At 35.9% G+C, this 26,122-nt stretch overlaps 3 protein-coding genes across 3 annotated transcripts; all 3 read right to left on the bottom strand.

Annotated features, from left to right (window-relative positions):
* Positions 1-2,097: 2,097 nt before the first annotated feature.
* Positions 2,098-4,067, bottom strand: LOC132164337 (pentatricopeptide repeat-containing protein At1g07740, mitochondrial). Its single transcript, XM_059574833.1, has one exon. It carries the CDS (start codon positions 3,913-3,915, stop codon positions 2,485-2,487), a length of 1,431 nt encoding a protein of 476 aa, XP_059430816.1. The 5' UTR covers positions 3,916-4,067; the 3' UTR covers positions 2,098-2,484.
* A 1,336-nt stretch (positions 4,068-5,403) lies between these two features.
* LOC132163055 (licodione synthase-like) lies at positions 5,404-7,282 on the bottom strand. Its single transcript, XM_059573255.1, has 2 exons — positions 6,401-7,282; positions 5,404-6,102 (listed from the first exon to the last, which is right to left on the bottom strand). The coding sequence occupies exons 1-2, from the start codon at positions 7,280-7,282 to the stop codon at positions 5,431-5,433; spliced, it is 1,554 nt and encodes a 517-aa protein (XP_059429238.1). The 3' UTR covers positions 5,404-5,430.
* A 10,120-nt stretch (positions 7,283-17,402) lies between these two features.
* On the bottom strand, positions 17,403-26,009 carry LOC132164405 (DNA repair protein RAD51 homolog 4). The gene is made up of 10 exons (XM_059574914.1): positions 25,873-26,009; positions 25,332-25,411; positions 25,111-25,226; positions 24,932-25,013; positions 24,524-24,658; positions 24,291-24,404; positions 24,113-24,203; positions 19,858-19,928; positions 17,787-17,939; positions 17,403-17,571 (listed from the first exon to the last, which is right to left on the bottom strand). Exons 1-10 carry the CDS (start codon positions 25,958-25,960, stop codon positions 17,533-17,535), a joined length of 969 nt encoding a protein of 322 aa, XP_059430897.1. The 5' UTR covers positions 25,961-26,009; the 3' UTR covers positions 17,403-17,532.
* Positions 26,010-26,122: the final 113 nt, after the last annotated feature.

Consider the following 26,122-nt stretch of genomic DNA (forward strand, 5'->3'; position numbering starts at 1 on the left):
CCCACACGGGTTGAAAGAATCCTACCTAAACCCGCAAAAAAACATAGGAAACCTGGGCAATGCAGGGCAGTTCAGAGCGGGGTGGGGCGGGACTGGGCGGGTTGGGCGGGTTTTTGCCCACCCCTAATAGAGGCTGGCGGGTGGCCAGTGACAGCGGCAAGTGGCTGGTGAATGTAGATTCAAAAAATGGCCAAAAAGGGACCAAACTCCAAAAAGGGGCTGACAACGGGCCAGAGTTGACAATGAGTCAAACTTCAAAAGGGGATGACAACGGGTCAAGGCTGACAATGAGCCAAACTTCATAAAGAGGCCGACAACGAGGCAGGGCTGACAATGAGCCAAACTTCAAAAGGGGCCGACGACAGGCCAAAATCCAAAAGGGACCGACAACGAGCCAAGGCTGACAATGAGCCAAAAATAAAAAGGGCCGACTATGGGCCAAGGCCGACTTGGACCAAAAATAAAAAGAAAAATGGGCCCATTTGGGCGGTTATCAGATCAACACACCAAACTTGACCGGCGCGTCGCACGCGTGATGTGGTCACTTGGACTGCTTTTTTTTTTTTTTTTTTGATCTGGTGTGAGCAGCACAACAAGTATCTTGGTGTAACTGGCAAGATTTTGACTCTTGATGAGAGAGATTTGAAAAATGCGTGACATTTTAGGGGTAAGTGAAGTTACTTTTTTTAAAAAAAATAAGTCTCAACTTAATATTCAATTAATTAACAATATGCCATGTCAGACCAATCAAGTAAATGTTACGTGGTATAATTACTTTAAAATTACAAATATACCGTAAATAAAATAAAAAAAGTTTTAGCAGCCTAAAACTACTGTCGAAATGTTTCATGTGGTATATTTGCATAAAATGGATTCAAATCCATATGGGCCTTCCTATTGCTTGTCTCCTACCACTGCTACAAGTTAATAGCAACATAAAATGGATTCAAATCCATATGGGCTCCTGAAGATCCCAACCCACATTACAACAACAATAGAAACTACACCATTTGCATTCAACATATATGTCCATTTGAGTTGCTTGAAGAACAAACAACTGGCCTTGGTTGCTGAAAGTGGCATGAACAATGGAGAAACAAGGAAACAAGCAAAATATAGATTATTAAAATGTCTTAAATTTAAACCCACATTTTTTGAAATTTTGAAACCAGCTCTTTGGTTCACCTAAGAGCATTTTAGGAGAATTGTTATGTTTATTTTGTTTTATTATGCATGCCATTTCCCAACTTCCATCTATTTTGATAATTGATATGGAGGGAGTAATATATAGACCAATCACATAAAAACTCAGAAATTATAAAACTAAGGGCACAATGCGAAATCTATATTCCTAACAAATGGATTAAAAAGATTTCAAGTTTAAAATGGACAGCAAACCACAACATCACACTTGATATGACAAGGCCAATCGCAATGATCTAAAAGACTTGTAGGTGAAGAAATTCATAAACCTATGAAAATCAAATGCGGAAATAATAAAATAAATAACACAAGATATTTTATGTGGTTCGGTCAACTATCTACATCCACAGATAAAATCCAAATGGCTACATTATGCTCTTATTGCTTAATTGATATTACAATACAAATGCTCATATTTATACGAGGATTGAAATAGATAAGTATGGTAAATCAAACATGATTACAATTAATCTTATACAAGGTAAATAACATATAATATCAATTTGATATATTTCCTTTCAATGTAGGAAATATATTCTCTAACAGTAGGCACGGTTAAAAAATGTTCAAGCATGTATGGATGAAACACTATCCATATTGCACGTATGGATGAAACACTATCCATATTGTTTACCAAAAGATTTAAAAGACAAATAATTAATAGAGTAAAACCATTAAATTTGGACCATTATATGTTTTTTTACTGGAACTATGCGAAATGATAATAATCTCAAAAAGAAAACAATTTTACCTAAGGCGATATGCGCACTTGCAAAAAGGGATTAAACAGCATTGTAGCCTGTAACTCCAAGCATGCTAGGTGTGACCATGGCTTCAAAAATGGATAACAATTCCAAGCAGTGATTAAAGAATAATTAAGCCATGGTCCTTGGCATCAGAAAAAACATGGACAGCTAAAAATATTTCAATTTTCAACAATCAAATCCTTCTTTTCTTCCCTGAAGCCTACTATTTTCAAAGATCAGTTCAATTACAAGCCACCAGCACCACTATTTCCACCACAAGCTTCACTAATGAGAGCTCACAAAACTTGCTAAAACAAAATGCTGTCCATCTTCTACACTGAATCAGGCAAACAGCCAACAAACAAGATATCTCTATCTATGGACATGTCTACTTGTTGCCATTTTTATACTTCCTTAGGAATCTCAAGCCTGGCAGAAATAGCTTATATATTAAGCCCAACCACCAAATGGACAGGTGATGATCAGTGCCTTACCAAAGCAAATCCTTCAAAGACTACAAAATGTTGCAAAAATGTCATGCAATTTTCTCTTCCGTGACACAATTCTGGGCAGAAACCAGTTCAGTTAGAAGCTTACAGGCACCTCTATCCTCCCCACCACAAGCATCCCTGATTAAGGATTCCCAAGCCTCCAAATCAATTTGAATCTTTCTCTTCTCCATCTCCTCCAAAACAAAGCAGGCACCGTCAATTTTTCCACACTTCAACAGTCCCACAATCAAACATTTAAATGTTTCTGAACGTGGACAATGCCTACTTTTTAACATTACATTCAACACCTTCAAACCTCCCTCAAAATCCCTAACCTTGCAAAATCCATCAACCATCATTCTGTAAGTAGCTGCATTCGGCTTACAACCTCCAACCTGCATTTCAATCAAAACTTTATAAGCCTCTGCCACTTTACCTTCCTTGCAGAGATAATTTAACAATATATTATAGGTGACAACATCCGGCTTAAACTGCCTTTTCTTCATCTCCTGAAGTAAAGATTTTGCCTCCTCAATCTTCCCTTTCTTCCCAAGATCACTCATCAAAACACCATAATTCACAAGCCGCGGTTTACACCCACGATATTCCATATCAAACATCATCTTTTTAGCTTCTGTAGACTTTCCTAAAGAGCACAAACCTTCCATCAATAACGCATATGTTACTGCATTCGGATGTTTTCCTTTCTGCATCATATCCTCAAGCAAACTCATTGCTTTGTCCAAATTACCCTTTCTGGACAAAAACCCAATAAGACTATTATACGTCACCACACTGGGTTGCACGTTTCTCTCAAGCATTTCATCAAACAGCTTGCACGCTTGTTCCCAGTCATCCTTTCTGAGCCACCCTTTGATCATTACATTAAACGAGACTGAATTCGGACGAAACCCCATCTTATAGGAACGATCAAAAATCTCATTCGCATCAGAAAACCGGTCATTATCGACCAGTGCATTAAGGAACATATTAAGAGACTGCAAAGTACGCACACAATTAAACGAAGCCATTCTATGAAAAAGCTCAATGGCTTTGTCTACCAAATGGGCTTTCCCATAATGTTGAATCAAAGCAATGAAAAGGGTCTCTCTGCACCGAATATCTCGGTCCTGTATAAGGCCAAGAATGGTCTCTACGGCTTCAAAGTTGCGAGAGCGAGCAAGCTTGTACACCAGGGCAGAGTAAGAGGGATAGTCGTGTTTGAAGCCCATTTGGCGATACTCGTGGAAGAGAGACAAGGCCTCATCTGGGTCTAGTGCCTCCTTGACATTGGAGACGAAAGGAATGGGTTTGCGAGGCTTCACGGTGGGTCTGTGAGGTCGCTGTTCATTCCTATGTTTGGTCTTGTTAAAGGGATGAGCAGTGCGGTAAGTCTGAGAATGGGAGTGATTGATGTAATCGCGAATTACAATTGGTCGTGTTTGATTGATGGCCTTCGTTCTTGAATGGATCATGGAAGCAGGACGTACGACAAGCAATTGCTTGCAAGTTGCAACCCGTTAGAATCCAGTCTCTTAAAAGAAAGATTATATTTGGAAAGAAAAGGAATATGTGTTGCCTCCGCTGCATCCGGCGTTCCAAGGGTGGCAGTGTGGCAGATCGAGAGAAGAATAGTTCCAAAAATAAAAATATATGAAAAATTCTTTGGATATGACGGCTTTTATTATAATTCACTTACACCCGAACATGATCTTAGCGTTTATATTTTAGTAAATACCTGCATATACCATCATATTAATTTGTAGACGTGATAAGCATCCTATTGATTATCACGTGACGATTCACAATTTAGTGACAAACATAGTAAATACTATGTAAACATCATTTGTAAGGGACTTAAGACATGTTTGAGTATATGTTTAAAAGGCTTAAAAGTACGTTTAACACTCAAAAGTTTATTTAAAGAAAAAAGTATTTGTTTGGTAAAAAAAAATTGAAAGTATTTTAAAGGGTCAAAAAGTCTAAAAATTGTCAAAACTCACTTTTAGTAAAAGCTTAAAAATAATTTTTTTGACTAAAAAATTATATTTCTCAAACGCAATCCAAACATACTCGCGTTTAGGGAAAATTCCTATCTGTTGTTTGGATTCTTTATTATTGCTCGGAATAATCATTACACAGGAATGATTATTGCTCATTTGGAGAAATAGTTATTGGGTTAACAGTAGATTTGCTTTGACGGGTTAATTGGGCTCGTATGCGTTATTATCTCAGGTAAGCTTGTGTTGGGCTAGCAGCCCATCATTTATTGGGGTTATTTCTAGGTATACACTAGTTGTCCTCATTCCCATGTCGAACTAGGTTGCTTAATAGTTAATGCTTAGGGTCTGTTTGAGATTGAGTTTGAGATGCTTAAAAGTGTTTTTAACACTCAAAAAGTCTATTTAAAATTTTTTAAAAAAAAATACTCTTTTGATAAAAATAAAAAATTAAAATTAAAAATTAAAAACGCTTTTAAGGGTCCAAAAAACTTTAAAATGGCCAAAATGCACTTTTAGCAAAAGCTTAAAAGTGAAGCTTTTGCCCAAAAATTCTTTTTGACTTAAAAGTTCTATTTCTCAAACACAATCTCAAAGAGACTCTAAGAGTGATTGGACATAGATGGATTTAATAACAAATTAATGTTGTGTGCCTTGGTTATGGAATGTGTAAACATGAAGATTTATCTTTCTTGCGTAAATTACTAAATTTCTGACAATGGGTATTTAACAAGAAATAAGGTAAATTTTTTTGTAGGATTATTCAAGAAATTTGGTACTCTTTGCTAGGGTATTTAAAAGAACCCTAAACCTCCTTTTAAGCAAAGCTTAAAGATGAAACTATGTGTGGTGATGATTTATTCAATATGTTTTGTTGAATAACATACAAAGCAAATAAGAGTTCTAACCAACTACTACTCCTTATTGAAAATTTTAGCTAAACTTAAAAAACATCGCCGCTAATTATGTGGGGGGAGCATTCCTTAGGGGTCAATCGTCAATGATATCAAGTGGAGTCATGCGAGCTATTGGTACACACATAAGATCATGGGCCCTTGGAGCTGTCAATCCGGGCCTTTCATCCATATTGACAACAACACTTTCACCGTCCATTGTCTCTCCCCGTGGTCCGACCAACTTAAAATCGAAGCACTGGATCATAGCCGCGAGCAGTGTTGGGAGCTCTTGCATTGCGAAATTTATGCCAGGGCAAATCCTCCTCCCAGACCCAAATGGCAAAAGTTGAAAATGTTGTCCCCTAATGTCGATATGGCCCATATTACCCTTCTGATCACTAGACTGTAAGAATCTCTCAGGCTCAAAGTCTAATGGGTTTTTCCAATAATTGGGGTCCCTTCCAATGGCCCACACATTCACAAATAGCAAAGTGTCTGCTGGGATTACATAGTTTCCAATCTTACAATCTTGTATGCATTCTCTTGTGACCATAGGCACTGGTGGGTGAAGCCTCAATGTTTCCTTTATGATGGCCTGGATGTATGGAAGATTTGGAACGTCTGATTCTTTGACTAATCTACTATTTCTGACAACATTATCGATCTCCTTACGAGCTTTTTCGAGCACCATTGGATGGTTGATAAGCTCTGCTAATGCCCATTCGGTTGCAATTGCTGTTGTATCTGTACCTGCTGCAAAGAAATCCTTGGAAGGATGTGCAAGAAATACTAAGGAAAATTCAAAGTGCTTATTATCTAAAGCAATTTTTTCTAAACCAAACGAGGAATGTTAGGCTCAAAATATTTTACAAAAAAATTCTTACAAAGTGATGTGGCATTTAATCATGTTATGCCGGCCACATCACTTAATTTGTAAGAGTTTTTTTTTGTAAGTCCGGCATTACTCTTTGAAAATAAGGAAGAAAAAGGGCCAAAAAGAGAAAGCAAACAGTTTAAAATAAAAAAAAGAAGTAAAAAGATTCCATTTGATTAGAAGAACTTACAACAATCAAGGCTTTGATGTGAGCCCTAGTCAACTTTATCTCCGAATTTTCATCCTCCGAAAAATCAAGCAAAATGTCAATGAAATCCTTGACTTCATCTCGTTCTCTTTCTCCATCTTCCTTCTTTTTCCTTAATTCTTCGCGTTCTGTAATAACCTTCTCCACCAAAGCATCAAACCTCCTATGAATGTCCTCAATTCTCTTCCCAAATCCCTGCAAATCCAAATGCTTGCAAAACCATATATAGTCAGAAACATTAAACTCTCCAAAAATCTTTGTCACGTCACGCACCACAGCCCGAGCCTCCTCAGCCCGACCAAGCATCATTTGAGAGATGATATTGTTAGTCAATCTCAGCAACTCCTCGGTAATATTAACAGCCTCGCCAGCCTCAGACCTGTCTGCCAAATATCGTAAGAGCCGGCGATACTCTTTCTCTCTAAGGGAGAGAAAGGTGTTGAGAGTACGGGTGCCCAAGAGCTCGTTTGTGCTCAACTTCTTGATGAATTTCCAAAAGGGTCCGTAGGGTGCAAATGCAAAGGAGGAGTTGTACGTGAGACGGGCAATGGCGATGGTGTGCTTCCTTGAAGTGAAAGAGTGTTCGTTGTTTTTGAGAATTTCTTTTGCGTACTCCGGCGTGGAGGCTACGATGCATGGGACTGAACCGAGGCGGAGGGAAAATAAGGGGCCGTGGCGAAGGGATAGGTGGTGGAAGGAGTGGTGGATGAGGGGCCCAAGGAGGTGGAAGTGGCCGATGATCGGCAATGCTATGGGGCTCGGCGGGAGCTTTGATTGGAATATTGTGGAGAATAATATGGTTGAGAGGGCCAGGAGAGCTAGAAGAAGGGTGAGGATGACTAAGAGCTCTAGCACTACTGCCATGGCTTCTACGTGAAAAGCAGGATAAAAGCTCTAGATTCTTGTTCATGTTGTCTGATTCATGACAACCTTTTAAATAGGGTTAATTACGTTTTTTGTCAACCTTATCTACGGCAGATAGGCTAACATCTAGTTACCACCTGTGATTAGGTATATTTATTTATTTAAGATAATTTATTTAGTTAAGGTTCTCAATACAAATTACTACCTTTAAATTTCCTTAATATTATATGGGTATAGATACAGACGTACATGCAGGTCTTTTCTCATTTGTTTATTAATTTTATTTATAAAATTTTTATTTTAAGATTCAGTGTAACTACCATGTATGGAATTCATTATTATTTAGAGTAATTACTTTTTACCCCCATGAACTACAGTGCTGAACTATCAACTATGACACCTGACCCCATCAAACTCCCATCTTATGACAAAAAGTCATCTTCCATTAGTCAAAGGTAGGAGTTAAAATTAACAGTCATGTACAAGTCATATATCATTTTAAATTTTTTTTTTCCACTTTTGCCCTCACTTCAAACAAATAAACTCAATACATAAATAAAAACCTATGTATCCGCGGGCAAAGGGCTACAAACTAGTATCAACCAAAAGAGATGGAATCTTGAAAAATAACGACTTTGTTATGAATGCTTAAAAACTAATTAATTTTTTGCGAAAATGGACAAATAAAGCTAGGAAAATGAAATAACAAACTTAGCCATTAATTTCCCCAGGGGGCACAGCCGCACAGCAACGCCGTTTGCTTGGTCCCTCTCTTGAAAAATGTGGCTTCAGTAATGCTTCATGTAATAGGGGTGAAAAATGGTTACGATTTCAGTTAATAGCTAACCGCTTTTTAAAAGAAAATTATGAAAAAATAAAATAAAAAATAAAAAACCAAAATGACGTCGTTTCTACAATAATACGGTAATACCTTACTATATACGACATTGTTTCTAAATTTTTATACATTTAAAACACAAAAAACGATGTCGTTTCATGTATTTATATATATGCGGTTAGCGGTAAATAACCGCCTGCTATTTTCAGCCCTAGACATGCATTGTGCACTACTAGCTAGCTTGTGAAAAGATTGCTCAACAAGAACTTGAGCCTAGCTTTTATTTTTTTTTTCTTTTATTTTTTTAAGAAAAAGGGCAGAGGAGTCGACAAGAGTGACTATTATACATGAGCGTGACCAAAATAGCACATATTCACTGGGAACCAATGACAAGAAAGGCTTAAACGGTGAAATTGTATGTGCTTCCTTAAGCCCAGTGGAGCCATAGTAAGAGCCAAGGTAATTTACACTAATCCGACATGAGGATTTCCATTGCGGGTCTTGAATCCATGCCATAGTGTTCAGGTCTCATAACCTAACTTATTGTTGGAAAAATTGATAATTAATTGGCAATCAATTTTCCACCAGCCCTTTATGCGAAAAATAAGTTTGGAATGAAAACACACGAGAACACACCAATCACACACGTACACAAAGAATTTACGTGGTTCGGCAATATGCTTATGTCCACGGGGCGTGATCAGGTCTCCTTCTTTACTATTGAGAAATATTAAGTACAATGATACAAGCCTAAACCGCTCAAGTTTAATATCTCAAACTCACTTGCTAGTAATGCAATACCTAAAACGGACTCTCACTAATGTTATAGCCTACCTTATTTAACATGCATTAACTGCACATCTTTCACCAACATTTTCAGTATCCTCTCTTGATCTTCCTTCAACCAATTTCAAGCCGATTATCTCAAAATTTTAAATTTATACAAAATGGTTAATTTAATTACTTTATATATATATATATATATATATATATATATATAAAGTAATTAATTGGTTGATAAATTTGATTAGAGATCACTTATTCCTACAATTTGTCTGTCTTATTCAGATCTCTCTTTCAATTTGTGTAATCCCCACATCACATGTAAATGTTTGGTTGGGGCATATTTACTTCGCCAGAATTAGGTAGGTATTGAAGAGCGGCAACTTGACTCTTGTGCCTCAAACACTCTTGAAGACAAGTGTAAGGTTGGCAGAAGAAAAAGAATATCCTTTCAAATTTTATTTATTCTTTTGTTGCGTATAATTAAGCCGGCCAGCCACCAAACCGGCCAGTCCATCCCCTTGGCAAATGAATTAGCTTTTATTTAAATTGAAAAATACTCATGCAAGCAATAGATTCTCTAAAAAAAATATAAGAAATTTCGTTTAATTTGATTCTTTTAACCGTCTAGAAATTTCGTTTGATTCTTTTAGATTCTCTTTTATTTATTCTTTTGTTGCGTATAATTGAGCCAGCCACCAAACCAGTCCATCCCCTTGGCAAATGAATTAGCTTTTATTTAAATAGAAAAATACTCATGCAAGCAATAGATTCTCTTTTATGGATTTGGATTAGGTGCTCTAAAAAAAATATAAGAAATTTCGTTTGACTCTTTTAACCGTCTAGATTTAAGTTCAAGTTTTTCATAAGAGTATCTTTAGCAGTAAGAGGTATTCTACCTAGTCAAAAAACACAATTCTCTATTTTAACTACTCATTTTTTAATACCAACTTCAACAAATTCTTTATTTCATTCAATTCTCTATTTTTTTAAAATATTATTTTTTAATCTTTTTTTTTTTGGATCCGCGACCGCTTTTGCATCATCTTGTAAATTGCAATAGAATTGATTCACACAGTATACCTGTGTATTATTTTTATTTATTTTTATTTTTTTCATTTTTAATTTGTCAATTATATGCATACTATTCAATTTTTTTTTTTTGAGAGTTTTTAGGGATTCAAAAGACTCGAATTTGTATCATAAATTCATGAACAAAGAAGAGAGAGAAACGTTGAGGGAGGTAGAGAAGAGAGAGAAATGTTGAGGGAGAGAGAGAAGAGAGAGGAAATAATGTGAAAATCAATATGAAGCTATTCACTGTAGTAGTCAAGGTATAATAGCTAATATGAAGCTATTCTGTTGGAGCCAAAAAAAGGACAAAAATAACTAAATATAGCTAATATACTCGTTTTAGCTACACTACTGGATATGCTCTAAGAGAAAGAAACTAAAAATCTTGTGCAGCTCTCAACAAGTAAATACTACTCTGATCACGTTACTATGATCACGCCCAATAACAAAACTCAGGCGCCTTTGCAAAAGTTTTGAAAAAAAAAAAAAAATTATAAGGTCATTTTTAAATTTTTTTTTGCTCAAGCCCCCCTCCTCCTCCTCCTTCTCCTTTCTTGGTTCGCCCCTGCTGGTTTTTGTTTGTTCAGCATGAAGGCGCAAGCCGCAGAGTAAAATCTTCTTTTCTCCACCCCTGCTGGTTTGTGTTTGTATGGAGGCGCAGAGAAAAATCTAGAAGACCGAGAATTGGAAAATTGCTAAAGTAGAATTGGTGGAAGCATTAATTACATGGTGGTGAGGTGTTGATTGATGGAAGATGGGTTCGTTTGATAAACTATTTTGTTTTGGTTTTGGTTTGATACTGTAGCAAAAAATGATTGATGTGAAAAAAAAAAGTAAGAATGTTTTTTTTTTTTTTAAGTAAAAAAGTAAGAATGTTTGGTATGGAAAAATGAAAAAAAAAATTGTTTTGTAATTTTTTTTTATTTGAATAATAATAAAAAATTATTGATGTGATGTAAAAAGTAAGAGAATATTAAAAAATGAAAAAGTGAGATGAATAGTGTAAAGCCAAAATCATGGCAAAATCGGTTGTCAAACGGAGCCATGGACTAGGATCATTTCCGGTCCATTTTGAATAGGAGAATATTCAGTTAATGATTAAGATCTCCCTAAAGAGATTCTAAGGCCATAAATGTCATATTAATATAAATAATAATAAAATATTATTTATACTTTAAAAATAATAAAAAATTAAAAAATATTTTTAAAAAACCTAACAGGGTAGCCGGACCACCCCCGTTGGCCTGGCCGGTCTGGGGTGGCTATGGTCCATGGGAGTGGCCCGGCCACCTCCAACGGCCAAACTAAAAAAAAAATCGTTTAGGGTTTGGGGTGGCCGGACCACCCCTTATGGGCCTGTGGTGGCTCGCGGCTTGTAGTCTATATGCAGGGCAAGTAGTCTATATGCAGGGCAAGTAGAGCAGGCTTCAATCACTTCTGCCTTTTTGTTTTTTTGTTTTTTTTTTCTAGCTATTGTTTATTGGGTTTTTGTCAATTATATAAGTAAACTCAGGTAGAGAATTGTCTTAAAGTGTTGTTTCTCCATGCACCCGAACACCTACTAAAGTTTCTTACTGCAATTAATTTTTTTTTTGAAAATAAAATTTTTTTTTTTTTTTTTACCATTTTTGCTTCTAAATCCTTCTTTTTTTTTTCTTTTTACCATTTTTGCTTCTAAATCCCTTTTTCTTTTTCTTTTTTTTCTTTTTACCAAACATTAAAAAAAATAATAATAATAAATAATTTTTTTTAAAAAAAAAAAAAACACTGAAGACACAGTACCAAAATTTTTGGAGGCAATTATGCCCTTGCAATAACAAGGACCGGATACCTCCAAACGGATTGGAGAGAATCCAAATGCAACCCTTAAGGCTTTTTAGTGGAAAAATTTTTTAACAAAATTTTAGGAATGAAGTTTTATTTTTCTATGTAATCTCAAACATGTTCATAATTTAGTAAGTCCCTAGACTTTTCATGTTTTGTAACAATACACTAGTCAATTAACACATCAATCAACTAATTTCTTAGTACTATTTCCTACAATTTCTCTTTTAAGGTTGAATTTTAGAAGACAGTGAATTTTGGCTGACAAAAAGAAGGAAAAGCATGAAATAAATGATAGTCATATAAGCTTCATAAAGAATAAATTTTTTATATTGTGTTCGAAAATATTTTTATTTTTTTTTATTTTAAATTGTATTTATCATTTTTTATGTTATAAAAAATAAAATATTATTTTATTATTTTAATGTCGCCGCTACTAAAATTAATTCATGGCTCCGCTACAGATTACGTCCAGGTATGATAGGTACAAGCCTACAATTGATCTCCTCGGCAAAAAAAAAAAAAAAAGAAAAAAAAATGGTTAGTGTTTTGTTTGAACTATATGAATCCACGATATTTGGTAAGTTTAATGTCCAACTTCAATTATCTCCAATTAATGCCATGAAAATTGTGTGGGAGATAGAGTTGAAGGACCACCAGTACGACCAACCCTAGATAATCCTGCTTGTATGCAGTTAATCTTAAATGTGGAAACAGATGGCAATATCATGGCATTGAAGTCAAACATGAAATCTACACATCATAAATCCAAATAATTATACATAATCGTTTTATAATTTTTTTTAATTAAAAACAATTCAGATGATTCTCTGAGTTAGTTGGATGATGATGGAACAACCTTATCAATATCATATTAGAAAGTATATTACCATCAAGGATGGTGGTTCAATGGTCTAAAGAAGTTTTCAAGTGGTTAGAACATATACTAGAGCGTGAATTCGAATCTCCGTAATGGAGAATCTCCACATATGCTTAATTAGTATTAGCCACCTTGAATTTTTATTAATGCCCTACTAGGAATGGGTTAGGCTATGGTTCAATCATACTGAATGAAGGTTTTTTTAGGAAAGAAGTGATCGAATATCTTATAAGAATTGTTTTTTTAGCAATGAATGGGGTGAGTGGCTTACCTTCCTTTATAGTCATCTTTTCTTTCAATCAAAATCCATTCTCCCCTCGTACAATTCTATCAGGGGTTACCCCTTGAATAGGTTGTGTGAGTTGTTCATGATTTGGCTTCCCCAACTATCATTATAGGGCATGCCCCCAATAATCCTGATTTGGTGTGGTTTAGTTGGCATTAAATGTTAACCGTTACCATAACCCAAGGAAAGTGGCGTTCCCGCACCAGCTTCGACTTAGGTTATCTAGAAATTTAGTTGAAAATATCAGGATTAGGAGCTGACTTAGGTGAAAGAAGTAAGTGAGTATTTTATAGAGAAAACTACAGTTAAACTATCACCTCAATTGCAATGTTGGCACTCCCCTTATCCCGAAATGAGATGGTAGTTGTGAGAGCATTAGCAATAGACATCCTTTAACTCATTTCATTCTCTATATATATAGGGAAAATCTAAAACAAAAAAAAAAAAAAAAACACACAAAAACACAAAAAGTCACTTGTAGGCTGCAGCAACTTCCCTAAACATTGGGAATGCTACTGTGCTACCCATTGTATAGGGCACCAAAAGAGCTTTCCTACACATTATTTTAATATAAATATTTCTTTTTTCTCTCTCATCTTTCATCTTTTTTGTTTTTTATTGAGAATTGTGTTGGAATTTTATAAAAAAATTGGAGGGTAAGTATAAAACTTGTATTTTGTAAAAAAATTATATTTTAATGGTATAAGAAAAGGTAATAGAAGGTATTGTGAAATATATTTGGATAGGTATGTAAAATGTAATTTTGTTCCCTAAACTTAAAGAAAATCAAAGAGAAGTTGTTGCTAGTGCTAAAGAGCTAACAATGAGGGGTGAGTAGAGAGGCCGAAGAGAATGCAATAGGTATTATTAGAATGGAGGACCTCTATTTCTTGAGATGTCACGCTAATTAAAGAATACATTGGAACATTTGTGATATTTATTCTGAGAATTAGGGTATTACTTTTCTTTTTCTTTGGCTCTTTTTGTATATTTGTGCCGTACCACATAGAAATAAAATAGTAGGCCTTATCCGAGGTTATGGTTGAAAAAAAAAAAAGACTCCTTCCAGATCATCTTTAATAAACGAAATAATAATTAAAGAAATAAAAAGGGGTAATTACTTTTTTCTCCCATCAACTATAACGCATGAACTGACAATCCTACTGCCCGATCCTATCAAACTACTTTTTTGTCAAAGGCGTTAACTCAGAGGGTCAACCTGTCACATGCGTCCAACATGTCATTTTGAAATTTTCTATCCCACTTTTGCCCACAGTAGTGTTGTCAGTTCATGAGGGTAAAGTGACAATGCATTGTAGTTGATAGGAGCAAAGTGATAATGCATTGTAGTTGATTGGAGGAAAATGTGAGATAAAAAATTTCATGATGACATGTGGGGCGCACGTGACGGGTTGACCGTCTGAGTTAACGCCTTTAATTGACGAAATGAGGGTTTTGAGCACAAAATGGTAGTTTGATAAGGTCGGACAGTAGAGTTATAAGTTCATGGAGGCAAAGTGACAATAAGTTGTAATTTATGGGAAAAAAAGATAATTACCCCAATTAAAAATCTCCATCCATCCTCATCCATTTCAATTGCAATATATGTTATATAAAGATGAAGAGATTAATAGATAAGACAGAAGCCAACAAAGGTTTGGCTTATTTGATAGACTATGAAACTAAAATATAATTTTAAAAAAAAAAAAAAAAAAAAAAAAAGAACTAACAATAATATTACAAATTCTGGCTCTTTAATCAACCACTTCTTTGGATATTATTCATCTTCACAATCACGCCCAAACAAGGCATGCAGGATGCAGCTCTTAAGCCTGAGATGTGTGGCATAAATTTTAAATTATGAGTTTAACTGCGTAATGAAGGAATCAAGCTTTGACAAAATTTTGTTCTTCCAACCATAAACAAAAACCTGCTCAGTTCTACCCACCACAGTGTTTACCATTAGTTTATAATTTTATTTTTATTTTATTTTTTATTTTTTATTTTTTGCATACGAGTTATTATATCCTCATTTTTAGAATAAATTTTAGCATATTTTGAATTTCACAAGCACAAAAGGTTAAGTAAATTTTCAGAACTATGTATTTTGTGAATTTCTATACTTAAAATAAGTTAAAACCATATGCATGCATGAAGATGCTTTTATCTGTGTGTCTTCTGTTAACACATGAAAATAATAATATGCTAGAATGAATATGTACGCAACAACAAAAAAAAGATTTAGGATTACCTCTTACCATATTTGCTCAAATAAATCAAAGAACTTTAGTAATGGAAATCTAAAGAAATATTTTAGAAAAGTGATGTCTTTTTTTCTTTTTTTTATATATATATATATAATTGAATAAGGAAAGGGTTACAGGAGATGATCCTTACCACTCCTGATTTGAAAGAAAGAAGAAGTGGGTGATCCTTAAAATGAAAATGGGGTGAGCTCTCCAACAACAAACCCAAAACAAACTACAATAGTACAACAATAATTACAAAAATGTAAGAAATGAGTCAAACAAGTGACCCGGTCTATCCCTCTTCCTCCAGTTACAGCCACACAAAGGCAATGGAAAACCCTAATTGAGGAGGTGGAAAACCTCATTGAGGAGGTGGAGAAAGTTGCAGAAAAAGGAAAAAAATTCTCTCAGGAGAGAGAAGAGAGAAAACGAGTCAAGCGGCTAAAACTCTAGTTTTTGCATGAGATGTCTTTTAACTTATGCACAATAATGTTTTATAGATGGAATACACAAGCTCTGTATTTATATACTAGGTAAAGACCCTCAATTAAAACATTTCCATAATTATTCCTCCCAACAAGGAATAAAAATCAATTCCAATTATGATTCCCCAAATAATTCCTTATTTTTGGTGAACGGGAATAAAAATTGGGCTCAAATCTCGCTCACCAGTCACCACATTAGTATGAGGGACCGAGAATAATTTCACTATGCATTGTGAACTCACATTCCCATTAACTATGCAATGCATGCTCTCGGGGTTATTCGTGATACCTTCTACAACATGTCACCCAGGTCGCAATCGTTTGGAGGATTGATCAGCTGTATGACCATAGTGGCGAAGCCCCAATCTCGCCCACAGAGAATCACTTGTAGCTATTAGCACCATTCAACAAGACAATCCAGAAAATGGCTTCTCAAGTAGCACTGCGGCAACGATCCGCCCCACCAGCTACAAGCATCCAGGGAGATGTGATAGCCTCCCAGCCAGCTGACCCTAGGGTTGCATCAACTTGTAATTCTCTCTTTTGATCTTTATGGGAATTTGTGGATGGCAACTTTCAGTTAGCATTCATTTTGATACATGGATTCTTTTCAAACTACTTGTTTTATATGGTTGTTAACCCTCGTGTTTGGTTAGCATCAAAATTACGAGGACAATTTTTATAAGGTGTGAGGGATGTAATATCCCGCCCCAAACATGTGACAAATCTTTTGGTGATTGTTAATAAACAAAACCAATAAAACCAAGATGTAATAATAATGTTTGAATTTTCTAAAACACCCATAATAGTTTTAATAATATGCACAAGGACACTCAAATTTTGACGTCGAAGATTTTGGGCTTAGAAATTAGAATTTAGCCAAAACATCCAAACTATTCGTAAAATGCCACATCAATGACTAAAGAATGTTTGGATAGTGCCACAAAGGAGGTGGCCTTGTAGTCAACCATCTCTTCCACTGATGGAAGGTGGTCAGCCAATCCTTTTTTAATATATATATATATATATAACTACGGACCATCTTTTTATTCTCTTAAAGCTAATATGATTTTCAAAATCACCATTGGATCAAAATTCAAGTATAATTCATCTAAAATTTAATGGTAATTTTAAAAGTCACATAAGCTTTTAGAAGATAAAAAGATGGTCCCTAGCATATATATAATAAGTTCGTTCCTACATCTACGAAGGTTAAGAACATGTTTTGTCAAAATATTCCTACAAAGTGTACAAAATTTTCTAAAAAGTATTGTTTTGAGTAATGTTAGAAGTCACTCTCATGTCACTCTAAAAATGAGATGACTTTTAAAATCATCATTTGATCAAAATTCAATAGTGATCAACTATAAGCCTAATTGTGATTTTAAAAGCCACATTATTTTTAGAATGACACAATAGCAACTTCTACCATTACTTGTTCAGAAAGTGTCTTTGATTTGTTTGTTAATGATTTTGAGAAAAGTATGATTTTGTCCTTACCAAAAACAAAAAAAAAAAAACACTTGGAAAATACATTATATTCTTCTTCATAATTTGTAAAGTTTCCACCATGAATAATATTTTTAGTAAGTATACCAAAAAACAACCACCACCGCAACTAATAAGAAAACTCTGAGCATCATGAAAATCAAGCAATAAAAAAAAAAAAAAAAAAGAAAAAAAGAAAAAAAAAAGGAACTATTTTAGAAGAAAAAAAGAAATATCCATAAAATTGCTAATATTCTTGATAATATTACAAAACAGCTTCATTTTCAATAGAGTTAAATTTATACTACTTTCCTTGTATGACTCTAAAGCACAATCCATGTACTTAATCATCAATCATAAACCTTGAAGCCTTACCAGGAGCCTGGAAAAAAAAAATTAAAACAATAAAAATGAAAACAATGCCAACAAAAAGGCTTTGAAGATATTTTCGTGGGGGATTTTTGTTATGGGATATTGATTATAGAGGAGATTTTCATTGACAGTAGCATCATTCAGCTGTGCAAAATATGGAGTAAGGATTGATAGGAAGGCCAAACAAAAAGAGAGTGATAATAAAGGTGCAGCAAAGGATTGTACCATGGATGGGTGTTTAAGTACAGAAACACTGTACACACCGCTGCCTCCACGATCACGGGAAAGGAGAAGCCTGACATGTGGGATGCTCTTCCAACTCTCTCCAAGAGCTGGTTTACAGATACCTCCCTCCCCACCCACTGTGTGATTGGTCACCTACAAAAATATTTTCCAAACACAGTATTATTCCAAGGCACAAGCATTGCTACCCAGCTAAATATCACTAATTGAATGCATTAGAAATTAAATTTACTTTTTTGGTTCCAGAAGCATAACCTTTTAACTGTCCATTTTTGCTGAAACTAATTGATACCATAATAATTGGACTTACGTTAACTGACAGAATGTAAAGGATACCAGGGTAGAGATAGGACTACCCTTTCAACTAAATTAGTAGTTTTATAATAATATAGAGTAATGTTATATATCATATTTTTATCTTGCAATTATTCCACAATACTAACATGACAGTCTCAACTATTGGATTTTTTTTTTTTTTTTTAATTTAGCAAAAATTGATCCAAAGATTGGTTGAGATTGCTACATTAGTATTGTGGGATAGTTGTAGGATAAAAATGTAATTTCTAGCATTACTCAATATATTTCATACATGTCAAAGCTAAATTCAAGACGATGCCAGTTCATTAAAAACATTATGGAAAAACTACATTTATCCATCTCAAACTACCACTCAATTTACAATTTTCCCCTCAAACTACCTAGCCCTTTTCACTACCCCACCAAGAATTTCTATTATATCCTAAGAAAAATGCATCAAGTGTGATACACAACTCAAAATAATTTTATATTAAAAAATTAAAAAAAATTAAAAAAATAAAAAAAACCCCAGAGACCCACAGCTGTCTCCAGAACAAGAAGGTCCCATTTCTAATGAGGGCAAGGTCTTCATAGTCATCGAGGAAGGCAGACGAGACACCAAAGTTTGCAGTGGCAGAGTCCTAGACAATATCGTTGACAAGCCAAAGGTTGCCTTCAATGAGATGGAATTGGAGGTAGGCGACAAAGTTGACGGATATGGTGCCTGCAAACTGGAGGGGATACCTCCAAAGTAAACATTGGCAGCTAGGAAGGTCGAAGGAGAGGTGACTTGGTCGTGGGTCTCAGGGAAGGTTTTTTAATTTTTATTTTTCCTTAATGTTAAAGGCATAATTGTATTTTGACGCATCTAATAGGAGTATAATGAACATTTTTTATGTCACATGTATGGCACATGATGCATTTTTCATCGAATTTAACAAAAAATACTGATAGAGTGGCAAAGTGAAAGTGTCTCGTAGTTTAGAGGTGACATTGCAACTTTTTGTAGTTTTGAGGAAACAATGCAAATTTGGTGGCAATTTGAGGATGTAAGTGTAGTTTTTTCCAAAATATTATATTGACAAGCTGGGTGAAATGCATGATCCTTTTTGCAGTTTATACATTAACAATTGTTACACTTGATCACCATCATCTAGGAAGATAATAAAAGATAATAATAAACAGAGAGGATTACAACTGCTAGGAATGGCAGCGAGAAGATATGTAACTGCAATCAAATATTACTCACATACTATCTAGTTTTTCTTTTTAGCTTTAACCAGAGTTGGATCCTTCATGTAGGGCATGTTGCCGAAGGATTCCTAGACCGCTTGGACCGGCAAAAGTCCAACAGCAATTAATCACAATTTTTTCTTATTTATAGAGATTAGTGAAGAATAAGTTGACAATCATTGATTTTGAATCGTTAATTATAATCCTTTATTAGTCTTTGATTATAATCTCTGATGTAATGTGTGATTACAATCTGTACGCTCAAGTGAACTATATAAAGGGCGTTTGTAAATGACAAAATGGATCATTTGGAATAACACTTTCGAGTTTTTTATTTCTCTTCATTTTGATTATTGCTCTCAATTTTAATCGTTTCACATCCACTACATTAATCCTATTACAAACAAATACTTTAGCTGGGGGGAATCAGGTTTAAATTACAGCATCGACAGAAACAAATCAAGAAGCTAGGATTTCCGATTACCAAGAAAAAAAAAAATTACATTCGATTGCAAAAACATACCAGTACTGCAAGATTATGCTCATGCGCTAATTTCTTCAGCAGAAATCCAGCAGAAACCATTAAAGCGCGCCCTGTATTTACCAACCAAGCATGATCCCATTAGTTGCTAAACCCATGTCAGTTGAACATGACAGATCCTAGATAAACCAATATCCTAAAATGAAAAGAAGCACATAATAAAAATACCTTAAGGAGACCTTGTTTCTATGGAAAATGGACATCAGTACATAGAAAGAAAACTAATAGACAAATAGATATCCTCCTAATAGAAGCAAAGAAAGATATTACAAAAAAAATTTAAAGAAAAACAAGAAAAAATACCATTCCTTTTAGCCAGAGAATCAGGTTCTGGATTAGCAAAAAATAGAATAAAATCCACTCACTAGGTTTAAGCAAATTCCATAATAAATATGATCTTTATTTTAGAGTTGAGTAATGCTAAATACTAAATTCTCATTTTACTCCCATACAACTTGGCCGATGTGGCCGTGCTCATCAGCCTTAAGATTTTTTTTCATTATTTAATAAATGCTGATCCAATGGCTTATGGGCACTTGCCACATTTAGCCTAATTGTATGGGAGTAGGATGAGAGTTGACTACATAACATTACTCTTTAGAGTTATATTTAGATACACGGTAAGTCTAATAAGTCTTATATTGGCAACAGAGCATTTGATATGCTGAGGTTGAGTTTATTATAAAACATAGAATCTATGGCAAACAGAATGCCACTATCTAATGAGCGTAGTAACAACATAGGCTAGCCCTTCCAAATCAAATTGCTATGCTGGAATACAATCGTAAGTTCATAATAGTAACATAGGCTAAACCCTTACATAGAGACGAGAAAAGGACTTCAATTTGGTTCAGGCAATTGAAAGTTCACATCCCTCTCCAATAAATCATCGATAAAATTGCATGATTTTCTTTTGAAATTTAACTGAACATCATTTCTGAATGGTGCAGGAGTTTGGGCTGCCTCAAAAAAGAAAGAAAGAAAAGCACATCTCCCAGCAAGTCCTCGGATAATTCAAGAAATAATGTGGGTACAATTGGGAATAATGGACTACAATCAACAACTGTATGATAACTGCATCCAGCATTAAAAACTATACCGTTTACACGCTTGTGACTGACTTCTAAAAGTACGAAAAACTTCTCACAAACTGTTTATATTATATAAGATAGAAGACATTATGGCTGTTTTCCGAGATTTTCACAGCAAGGAAAGGTTTCAGAAAAGTCTAAATGCTACATTTATTGCGCTCATTCCAAAAAAAGCAAGGGCGAAGGAGTTAAAGAATTTTCGACCTATTAGTTTGGTGGGAATTGTATATAAATTCATCTCCAACGTGCTAGCTAATCGGTTGAAAAATGTGTTAGAGAAGATAATATCAAAGTCTCAAAATGCGTATATCAAGGGGAGACAGATTCTAGATTCGGTACTGATAGCAAATGAATGCATCGACAGCCGGCTTAGATCTGGAGAATCCAGTTTGTTATGTAAATTGGACTTAGAAAAGGCGTATGATCATGTGAATTGGGAGTTTTTGCTATTCATATTGCAACAAAGTGGGTTTGGGGAAAAATGGAGGAACTGGATAGCGTTCTGCATTTCTACAGTCCGATATTCAGTTTTGATTAATGGAGAACCCTCAAGCTTTTTTAGTAGCTCTCGGGGCATAAGACAAGGGGATCCACTATCTCTTTTTCTATTTATTATTGTTATGGAGGGGCTGAGTAGGATGATGGAGGCTATAGAAAATAGTAATCTTTTGTCTGGATTTTCTGTGGGGAAAGAGAAACAATCCTGGACTTAGTGTCTCACATTTGCTGTCGGCTGATGACACATTGATCTTCTGTGGTCCCAATGAGGACCAACTCAAAAATTTGCGTTGTCTATTTTTATGCTTTGAAGCTGTCTTAGGGCTAAAAGTTAATTTGGCAAAGTCTGAGATTGTTCCAATTGGTGAGGTGGAGAATGTTGATAGTCTGGCAAGAATCTTTGGTTGTAGGGTGGCAGGATTACCCATGAAATACTTAGGTCTTCCTTTGGGGGCGTCTTACAAGTCTACCACCATTTGGAATGACATTGTTGAGAAAATGAGAAGGAAATTGGCGGGTTGGAACAAAATGTATCTATCAAAAGGTGGGAGGCTCACACTGATTAAAAGCACTTTGTCCAACCTCCCTACATACTTCTTGTCTCTATTTCCTATTCCGATGAGTGTGGCGCACAGATTGGAGAAACTACAAAGAGATTTCCTATGGGGAGGACTAAATGAGGAGACTAAATTTCATTTAGTGAAATGGACTACAATTTTCTCACCCATGCAAGATGGAGGTTTGGGCATCCGCAACTTGCGCACTTTTAATCTCGCCTTATTGCGTAAATGGTTATGGAGATATGCTACGGAAAGGGAGGCATATTGGAGGTTGGTTGTTGAGGTCAAGCATGGGCGCATGAACGGCAGTTGGTGTACCAAAGTGGTGGAGGGTCCTGATGGAGTGGGAGTGTGGAAACATATTCGGAAATGATAGGAAGTTTTCTCAAGATTTATTAGTTTTGGGATAGGTGATGGTTCCCATGTTAGATTTTGGCACGATAACTGGTGCGGGAATCTGCCCTTGAAGGAAGTTTTTCCTGAATTATTTCGAATAGCTTGCAATAAGGAAGCATGGGTTAAGGATCATATGCAACTGTCCAATGGCAGCATATAGTGGAATGTTCCCTTCATACGAGCTGTCCAAGATTGGGAGGTAGAGTTGGTGACAGCGTTCTTTGGGAAGTTATATACTTTTCGCAGGCGTATGGGAGCAATGGACTGCATGTTGTGAAATCCTTCCAAACGAAATATTTTTGAGGTAAAATCTTTTTTTCGCATGCTCTCTTCCTCGAGAACAGAAACTTCTACTTTCCCATGGAGGAGTATATGGAAAGTCAAAGTTCCATTGCGAGTTAGTTTCTTTGTGTAGACGGCGACCCTAGGAAATATTCTGACTTTGGACAACTTGCGTAAAAGAGGTATAATTGTGGTGGGATTGTAACACCCCACCTCAATAACACACAATATTGTCCACTTTTGGCTCCCCTCGAACCAGACTTCCTAGGATGTCACCTATCCTGGTACTAGTCCAACAGAAGCATGCTTAACTGCGAAGTTCTGATGGGATCATGACCATCACAGCTGTATAACACGTTGTTATCATTAAGGGTGTAGTATACATTTAAGCACATCCTCATCTCCATACCCAGGGGATGTGAAACGTTACAATCACCCCCTCTTAAGACCCAGCATCCCCGCTGGTGACCCTCATGGGATTAGCTCATTCTTGGCGTCCGTCCTAGCGAGTGCCCGCTAGCGATCTTTATGGGCTTGTGCACGCTCCCCCCATCTCAGGCTGGACAATGGCTCTGATACCATTTGTAACACCCCACCTCAATGACACACAATGTTGTCCGCTTTTGGCTTCCCTCGAACCAGACTTCCCAAGAGGTCACCCATCCTGATACTACTCTAGCAAAAGCACGCTTAACTGCGGAGTTCTTATAGGATCATGACCATCACGGCTTTAAAACGCGTTGTTATCATTAAGGGTATAGTATACATTTAAGCACATCCTTATCTCCATACCCAGGCGATGTGGGACGTCACAGGAATGATGTTGCATGTGCAAGCAAAGTGGTGAGTCTATCAACCATCTTCTCCTTCATTGTGAAGTGGCACGAGTGTTATGGAGTGTAGTACTCACTCTTTTTGATGTCACATGGGTTATGTCTGGAGGGGCGGCAGATTTGTTAGTGTGTTGGCGTGGTCAGCGTGGTAATATTTCAGCTAAGGAGGTGTGGCGAATAGCACCATTGTGTCTTATGTGGATCATTTGGCAAGAGCGGAGTGCAAGATGCTTTGAAGATCAAAAAAGGTCAATGGAAGAGCTCAAAAAGTTGCTTATTCAAACATTGTTCCATTGGACCGAAGCTTGTAGTGTGCCTAAGATTTCCACCATGTCTCAATTTTTATCTTTATGTTCCTCTTTTTGTCTATAGTGAGGCTTTTCTTTGTATACTTCCTGTGTACTAGGGTTGCGCCCATCTGCGCTTTTCGATGAATCACTTATTTATCAAAAAAAAAAAACCATAAAACAGATTAGAAAATCATCAAAGAGAGAGAGAGAGAGACATTTTTGTTTAAGGAGTTTAAGCAATTTACTAATATACCAGGACAGTATGATTTATGTATAAGAAAGTATACCCTGTGAACCACTGCCTCCAAGGATTGGCGTAATCAGTGATGATACCGAATCAATAATAAGCAACTGCACCTGACAATCTCCTCTCTGCATCTGAACCAGTTTTCATATATTCAATACTCCGGAAAGTGAAATTCTACCAAAATAAACCAGCCAAAGTGCTTCACGCCCAATGCACACCTGAGATCTCAGATTTAATTCTAGCAGATTCAGCACATCAAACATTGTAAAGATGTCAAACACTGAGTGGCATAATATGCTGTTCATTACCTTCTGCAGAATTCTGTGTTTAGCCTACAACAAATTTTCAATTGGGAGAAAATTAGACACACAAGAATTTTAGGCTGCATAGAGGAACAACAGAACCAAAAAGAAAAAAAGAGTATGCTAATAAAAGTGATAATATGTTGAACCTGATCAATGGCAGGGTCAGAATGCCGACAAATAAAGTGTGTAATGCGTTGGGGCGAAAAAGAGTTGCCTGTATCTAAGTACACAACACTGCCCATATGCTCCTTTGCAACATTGGAGGCGGCTAGTAGGCAAAGCTAGAAATTAGCAAGATTTTGGATAAGTTGTAGAACAAATATCAATGTATTTAAAAGAAAAAATATTCTTTAAGTGCTTATGGTATCATTTGGATAATATTAACCAAAAGTGTTAAAACCTAGAAATATCATTTGGAGAAGTGACATGGTCGCATCAAGATGTACCACAAGAAAACAATGTCCTAAAAACCCAAATAAATTTGCAGAGACATGATCCAGAAGTAGTATTCATCAGGCAAAACAACGGCTATCACAAATGAAGGAGTTCCTTACTTGCGTTTTACCAGAAGATGATGCCCCAACAAGTTCAGTTAACTGTCCCTTGCGTAATCCACCTTGAAGTAAAAAATCGATCCTAAGTCATGCAACCCAAAACATTTAATCAGGTATCCTAATAGAATCATACTCCCCTTGCAAAAAAAGAAATAGGACAATCTTTGTGCTCAAAGTACCCTTCACAACCACTGGATAACACATGCTTATTCCTGTGAGCATCTTCCAACAGCTCCATACCATTCAACCATGGCTGATGCTGACCATCAATTATAGACAGGACTTGTGTAATGCCCTAATTGCCCAGAATCTAACAGGTTAAAATACCTACTCTATGGTATGAGATCACTTTTCAACAATAAAACTGCATTCCTTAACAAAAATTCTTCAGGAACCCAACCTGCTTTAATCTCTCGGCGTCAGATTCTTGTTCCGCAAAAGCAACTAATACATAGAGGTCATGCAAGAGTAAATCCTCTACTGCAAAACCACAAACATGAACATGCAAAAAGATCAAGGCCAAAAAAATATCTTATATTGCAGAGACTAGTGCCGTAAAATGGCATTAAGCTAGGGATGGTGATCAATCCGAAGCACTACCCTAGTCCCTAAGGTTCTTCACAAAGTTCAATCTATGCTCTACTCTACAAGTTCTCTACAAAGAAAATTCAACCAAAATGAAATGAATTCCATGCTCTAAGATACATATTTTTTCCAATTCAAAATGCTTTAGAAACTATAGCAAAGAATCGAACATGACATTTGAACGCTACTTTCTTTATATTTTCCTTTCTTTTCCTTCAGTTATTCTCGGCAGCCAAACGGAGGACAAGCGTCAAAAGAGAAATAGAATCCGAGTTCAGCGAGTTTCTGAGGAAAATAAACTAAGGGCTTGAGGATGAGAAGGTAATTGCGAGAAAAAGTTGGAGGGAAAAACGGACCTGAGAAAATGCCGCGAGAAGCACAGAAGTTCTGGAAGCTGGAATTTATAATCGGATACTCTTGCTCCAGAGCCTTCAACGGCGCCATTTCTCGCACTCTCCTCTCGTCGCCACACAGGTTTCTACAGCTCAGAACTCTTTCCCTCTCTCTCGCGCTCTCGCTGAAACCGAAGCGGTATATAAAGGTGACAAATTGTATTAAAAAATTGGGAAATCATATCTAAAATCCTTAGGTAAACGCGTTTTTTTT

The sequence above is a fragment of the Corylus avellana genome, chromosome ca10 (assembly GCF_901000735.1).
Source record: "Corylus avellana chromosome ca10, CavTom2PMs-1.0".
Classification (NCBI taxonomy): domain Eukaryota; kingdom Viridiplantae; phylum Streptophyta; class Magnoliopsida; order Fagales; family Betulaceae; genus Corylus; species Corylus avellana.

Bases quoted from the DNA above. Each gene is read 5' to 3' on its own strand.
- LOC132164337 (XM_059574833.1), bottom strand. From the start codon at position 3,915: ATGATCCATTCAAGAACGAAGGCCATCAATCAAACACGACCAATTGTA.
- LOC132163055 (XM_059573255.1), bottom strand. From the start codon at position 7,282: ATGGCAGTAGTGCTAGAGCTCTTAGTCATCCTCACCCTTCTTCTAGCT. The intron at 6,103-6,400 runs GTAAGTTCTTCT...CATCCTTCCAAG, and splicing joins ACATCAAAGCCTTGATTGTT to GATTTCTTTGCAGCAGGTAC.
- LOC132164405 (XM_059574914.1), bottom strand. From the start codon at position 25,960: ATGGCGCCGTTGAAGGCTCTGGAGCAAGAGTATCCGATTATAAATTCC. The intron at 24,405-24,523 runs GTTCAACATATT...AATTTGTTGTAG, and splicing joins CTGACCCTGCCATTGATCAG to GCTAAACACAGAATTCTGCA. The intron at 17,940-19,857 runs GTATGTTTTTGC...ATATTTTTGTAG, and splicing joins AGCATAATCTTGCAGTACTG to GTGACCAATCACACAGTGGG.